Source organism: Elephantulus edwardii, unplaced genomic scaffold (assembly GCF_000299155.1).
Source record: "Elephantulus edwardii isolate Elephantulus edwardi_28Jun2011 unplaced genomic scaffold, EleEdw1.0 scaffold00110, whole genome shotgun sequence".
In the NCBI taxonomy this organism is placed as follows: domain Eukaryota; kingdom Metazoa; phylum Chordata; class Mammalia; order Macroscelidea; family Macroscelididae; genus Elephantulus; species Elephantulus edwardii.
In genome coordinates, this window is record NW_006399860.1 from 6,451,864 (window position 1) to 6,458,624 (window position 6,761).

General features: G+C 38.0%; 1 protein-coding gene across 1 annotated transcript in view; it reads right to left on the reverse strand.

Annotated features, from left to right (window-relative positions):
• Positions 1–2,988: 2,988 nt before the first annotated feature.
• CRB1 (crumbs family member 1, photoreceptor morphogenesis associated) overlaps positions 2,989–6,761 on the reverse strand; it is a 256,120-nt gene continuing 252,347 nt past the window's right edge. The window contains exon 11 of the mRNA XM_006892102.1: positions 2,989–3,204. Coding sequence (XP_006892164.1) covers positions 2,989–3,204 — 216 coding nt within the window. The remainder of the gene's footprint in view (positions 3,205–6,761) is intronic.

A 6,761-nucleotide genomic window follows, 5' to 3' on the forward strand; every position in this document is an offset into this window, starting at 1 on the left:
GAAACACAACAGAACACACACGAATTCAACAATTTCTATATGAACAACTTGGTAAAATTCAGTACAGTCTTCCTACTGTGCACACATTCTCGCTCTACCTTTTCTAACTTGCTTTTTCCTCACTAACATAGACTCATTATTCCTAACATTCCTGTCTAAGTTTTCAAGTTGCTCTTTTAAGTTTGGTACTATGTAAATAGTGCTGTTCTACCTTTTCTAACTTGCTTTTTCCTCACTAACATAAACTCATTATTCCTAACATTCCTGTCTAAGTTTTCAAGTTGCTCTTTTAAGTTTGGTACTGTGTAAATAGTGCTGTTGTTAGGGACCTTTCCAAAGTACTGAAGAGCAATAATGTCTCTCTGGAGACTAAGGTGCGCCTGATACAGGCCATGGTCTTTGCTATCACTTGTTATGCATCAGAGAGTTGGACAATGACTAAGGAGGACAGAAGGAGAGTTGATGCCTTTGAGCTGTGGTGCTGGAGAAGAGTATTGAGGGTACCATGGACTATTAGGAAAACAAACAGATTCATCCTGGAAAGGGTCAAACCGGGCTTCTCCTTGGAGGCAAGGATTCTGAGGCTCCATCTAACATACTTTGGACATGTGATAAGGAGAGACCGGTCCTTGGAGAAGGACATCATGCTTGGTAGGGTGGAGGGACAGCGCAGGAGGGGAAGGCCCTCTATGAGGTGAATTCATTCAGTGAGTGGAGTAATCGGGATGGGAGTGTCAGAGACAGTACGATTGGCACAAGACAGAGAAGAGTTTAGGGCTGTTGTACATAGGGTTGCTATGAGTCGCAAGTCACAAGTGACTGGACAGCATATGACAACAACAACTATGTAAATACTAAATAGGTTTCAATATATTTAATTTTTAAAAATTATTTCCTTTTTTTCATTTGAGTAAAAGTTTACAGGTAATATTGGATTTCTTTCAAGCATTAATAGACATTTTGTTTTATAATATTAATTACAATTGTTTCATGTAATTAAGTATAATCAAACCCTTATTGTACATTTTCTCGCCCTTTACCCATTTTATCTACTTACTAATTTTCCCTTACTTTTCCTTTTATTTTTATTCTCGTTAACCCTTCATGACTGATCCTTTGTATAAGCAATTCCTTAAAAGGACACTTTGTTCAGGGCTGACATTCTTTACCAATTAAGCATATCAGTGTGAGGACTAAGGCATTCCTCATTCAGGCCATGGTCTTTTCAATCTCTTGCTATGCATCTGAAAGCGGAACAATGAATAAAGATGACAAAAGAAGGATAGTGCCTTTAAGCTATGATGTTGGAGAAGAATATTGACTATCCCATGCACTGCTGAGAGAACAAGCATATATGTTTTGTTGCAGCCAGAGTGCTCCTTGGAGGTAAAAGTGATAAAGTTTCAACATACCTTGGGCATGTTGCTAAGAGAGGCTATTCCTTGAAGAGGGGCATCATTCTTGGAAAGGTGGGGTCAGCAAAGAGAGGAAAACCTTAAACAAGATGGATTGACACCACAACTGCAGTAATAGGTCCAAGTATATCAGAGATAGCTGACTCTGCAGCAAGTTTTCAGAGTCAACCACACTGGAGGAGATTGCCCATCCTTCTCCCATGGGGCAGCCGGTAGATTCGAACCACGTGCCTTTGAGATTGCAGCACAGGATAGGACAACATAATTTAATCCACAAAAAAGAACATTGTGGCAAAAAGATGCATTGAGAAATCAATGATAATTGGAGGAGATGTAGGCAAGGAGAGAGCATCTAAATTCTAGGAAATACGGTAGTGTGTTTAATACTGGTGACAGTGATTCAGTATAGAGTGAAAATGGATGCTGGGTTAGAGTAATGGGTAATTACTGAGATGATGTCTGTGAGTAGTTGAGAAAGTTGTATTTTCCTTTAGACCAGAGTTCTTCATACTTTCCTAACTATGTTAGACAGAAATTCCTGTCATTAAAGTTTTTGAACATGTCCCTAATATATGCGTGTATTTTAAAATCTTATTTATATTATATGGTAATGCTGTTATGGCAACATATTACAAGCATTTAAAATATACACAAAAAAGAAGCAAATAGTGTGAAGAAAAATATGTTAATAGTGGACCTTCTTTTTCTTCTTTACACCCCGAATCTCATGAATAATCTTGTTTACATATCCCTGGAAGAGCACGTCTGTGTTCTTGGGGTCCTTACCTTTAGACAATGGCAATGATTTATCAAAAGCTTTAAGAAGGGAGAAAGTTTGGTCTTTCAGACTAGTGAATTCAAGCTTTTCCCCTTTCTTGATTTCTAGCCTTGGAAAGCATTTTATCTTAATCAACCTTATAAACGTTAAATGCGACCAGTATGTGATGAGGTGGTTAAAATTCAAATTTAAAAGCAGACTCTTCAAATGTTCCTAGAGGTTGCTCTTGCCCCAAGTAACATCACACGATGCAAAAGAATAGTTAGGAAGAACAACCAGATTACAATCTTTATTGTCATATGCTCAATTTTAAACTATCATTTATTCCGTAGCTTTCTCCAAATCTCAAGACTAAAGAAGAAAAATACACATCTCATCACAAATATACAGCAAAAATCTTTCATCTCACGACAGCAAGAGTAAGAAATACATTTTAATTCTTCTGTTGTTTATGTATAAAAATTGGCCATAGCTAAAACACAAACTAAAGAGGTGTCTGCAGTTTGCAAAGACTTTAAGTGACAGGCACTGGAATTTTTCCCAGATCTTTGTACTCTGGAAAACATTTCTGGCTAATTATAAGGCTGAAATTGTTGGCACAAAGACATTGTTCTGTGAATAGCTAATGAAACAATGGTGTCTAGTTGAACCCAACCTATCAAAGACTTTCAGATGGTTTACAGTTCCAAGTGTAAACTCAGTTGTCAATACCTCCAGGTGAGTCTGAGAAAACCACGAAGTACAGTCACCATGTTCACCATGTGCATGCGGCTTTCTCACAGGTGCAGATTTCTCTCAGATCAACCTTTCCATTGTGGACGGTGGCATCATGCTCCACATCTCTACTCGAGAGCCCTCCTTCTCCTGACGGCTCGGGCTGTAGGTTCCCTGAGTTGCCCTCTTCTTGGAGGCTACAACAGAAGCCACAACTGCCAGAAAGAGGGTCAATAACAAGGCCAATGTCACCAAGCCAATTGTGGTGAAGATGTCCGAGATCAAGTCATCTGACACCTGGAAAGATTGAAATGATTAGGATGTAAATTAATAGAGCAAGATAAAAGTTCTAGACCATGGAATTACCCAGGAATGAAACCCAACCAGAGCAAATAGGTGCCTCTCCATATTGTTATAAGACCAATGTACTGAAGGCAAGGTAGATTTCCTTATGTCTTGGTCAAGTGAAAAGGACTATGTATCTATACCTAAGATCTACCGTCAGATAGTATGATGTCTCTTGTGTTGACTTAGTGTCTTAAGCTCAATGAAGAAAGATCATTCAGTCAACATCAGGTGCAGTCAACCCACATGCATATTTGCAAGATTTTTTTCCATCCATTGGAATGTAGTATTCAGACTTTCTTCCCTGTCTTGGCAAAAGTTTTTATTTTGGACTGAAGGAGCAGTTGTTTTACGGTCTTTTGTTGGGAAAGGAAGCAAATTAAATTAGTGGAGCATCGTGGGAAAGATCTGGAGACAGAGGCCAGTCTGGGGTGTGCTGGATTTGTAGACAGTTTCCAGAAATGTCACTTTGATTTAGATTCAGAATGACAAGTGAATACTGAACCCAAACACCTAGAAAAAGAAAACTGGAGGTAGAATGCTGTCAGGAGTTGCTGAATTCTGGGCTCTGGGAGGTGTTACTTGAACATAATAGTTTGTTGAATGTTAATTCCATTGAGTTTGCCAAGAATTTATTAGTAAATTGGAACTCAGTTTACAGTTGGTAGCGTGAAACTGATTTGGTTGCATAGAAGTACTAAAGGCAGGAAGCAGTTGCTATTTGAATTACCAGTTTTCTATGTCAGAATAAAAAAAAAAGAATTAGAATTTGGAGGAAGAATAAGTAATTCAGCATGTCCAGAGGTAATGTCCATAAATGTATATTTAAGTTTTAATGTTAGAATTACTGACATTAGGACAAAAGCATTTTACCTTTTCATTTAACTTTCTTTATGACCCACCCCCTCAATCCATTGTTACCAAATCAGTTTGTTACTTCAAATGCAATTTTTGCTTAACATCCTGGGGAATTTTATATAGCCTTACTATCCTTAGTTTCTATTTCTCTACCACTGTGTCTTGGTTTAAATCACTATACTCTTAACTCAATACCGGATTTCCCCCCTAATATTGTCCTGGGTCTACTCACTATAGACTTAAGAGTGTTTCATTAGTTTGTTCATTCAGTAGTAGTTATGGACCATTTTCTATGACCTTGGTTATGGGGAAGAGAAATGCAAAGGTAACCTAAACTTTGAATTTGGGGCTGAGATTCTGTGAATGGAAGAAGAGAAAGAGGCATATGTATATTCAAATAATCACAAGGCATTATAAAGACAGGTTAGAGGATTACTACACCTGTGAGTTGTAAGTAGAGTAAAATTAAAATAAGGTATGTTATTGTTCTTTTTGGGCTAAGTAGATGCATAAACATTTTCTGCAGAAAGTTTTATTGGGATGAAGTAATTTGAAAGAAAAAGGAAGGGAATAAAAAAAAGAATTAGAATTTGGAGGAAGAGTACATAATTAAGCATGTCCAGAGGTAATGTCCATAAATGTGTATGTCTGAGTTGGAAAGAATTGAAAGGGTTTGTCAGAGTTAAAACTACAAAGTCAATTAATCTTGTTAAGCAGCTTGAGTGTCATGCTATGAATTTGGACATTATTGTGTAGTCAGTGGGGAGGCAATGAACATTTTTAGGCAAGAGCAAGATGCAATAAGATTTGTGTTTCATTGATTTAACTCTGGCAATGAGGTGGAGAATGGGGAGGGGGTGGAGAAGCCAGAGGTAAGAAGAAAGGAAGTTTATTAGTAATGACTTACATATTAATTTAGCAATAAAGTGAGAATAAAAGAAAAAAATACATTTGTGAGTTAATACCACTACCTGTCTGATTATGCAAGGATAAGGAAGGTGATGTCCAGGACAGAAAAAAGCAAAAGCTAGTTTTTTCTGTATGTGAAAGTTGGACAATGAATAAGAAAAACAACAAGAATGGACATGTTTGAATTATAGTGGTGGTGAAGAATATTGAGTATACCACGAGCTACTAAAAAATCTTTTTTTTATGAAGTGCATTCAGAGTGGTGTTGAGAAGCAAACATAGTGAGACTCTATCTCACATACTTCAGGGATATGACTAGGAACAGACCCTAGAAAAGGTCAATATACCATTTCTTCCTTTTTTTGCTGTCCCTCTTCTTTACTCTCACCATGATAGATTGACACAGTGGCTGCAACACTGACTTAAAGGAAAGTAGATAGCAATTGTAAGGATGCGGATGACCAGACAGCATTTTGTTCTGTTGTCTGCAGGATTAGAACCGACTTGACATTACCTAACAATAGCTTCCACCTTGAATGACTGACTGTATGAACTGCAATGTTGTCATTTGAATTAAGTAAAAAGACAGGTTCAGTTTGGGAAAGAGAATTCTGGTTTCTGAAGAACATTCATCAACCCTGCTAACACAAGTCTGTTGTTAAGTGCTGTTGAGTTTGAAGTGTCTCATGGCTGATCCTCCAGTGTGCTTTCAGAGCCTGTGAGTCACCTAGGAGGAGACAGCCACACTTCGTCGTATGGGGAAGCTGGTGGGTCCCCACCAGCCTCTGAATTGACAGTGCAACTCCTTAGCCACTAGACTACCAGCACTCCTTCAAGGGGCACTGGGCTGCTAATGGAAAGATCAGCCCTTGACACACATCAGTCACTCCTTCAGATAAAGAGGTAATAATTTATTTTTATAATGATTACAACCTTGGAAACTATGGGGAAGTTTTACTCTGTGCTATAGAACGGGTATGAATCCGAGTGACTGAACGATGGCGTGTGACAGGGACAGAGCATTCAGATCTGCAGTGCTATGACTACTCCTCCTCATTGCTGATGTTTCATGTTCTAATCATAGCTGCCCATGCACTGGGTTTCCAAGGCTATAAATCACACAGGAGGAGATTGTTTATTTCTCTCCAGAGGAGCCTCTTGTGGATTTGAACCTTCAGAGAAGAGAGGGCTTTGATTAAAGAGCATAATTCCCCATGGACCAGAGTTCCTCATTAGATAGCTTAAGACACTCACTCTCCTTTTCCACTTTACATTACTGTGATCATTCTGGGGCTTGACAAAGTTTCATCCTCCAATAACTAGAGCTTTATGATTAAAGCATATAGAATGTCATAAAATTCAGTGGATTTGAATAAAACAGATTATTTCAACTAGATGCTAAAATCTCCACTTATCTGTGTGGCTATCCTTTTATGAGCAATTGCTTTTTAAAAAAAAAAAATAGGCTGGGAAAGAACAGAACCATAGACTGGGTCTTGAATAGTCAAAAGTACTAAACAGAGATGATTAGTTGGAATCTGACTTACAAGTCCCCTTGGTATATCCTCTGAGGCCTTTTAAGTAATGGTATTATTTAGGTAATTAGGTATTTTTCCTAGATGTTAACTTGGTTTTAATTTGTCAAATAAATGTGTTGTCTATGGGAGTAAATGGCTGTTTTCCTGGAGGAGTGGGTTTGAAGTGCTACACTCATGCATGTTGTTGTTGTTGTTGTTGTTGTT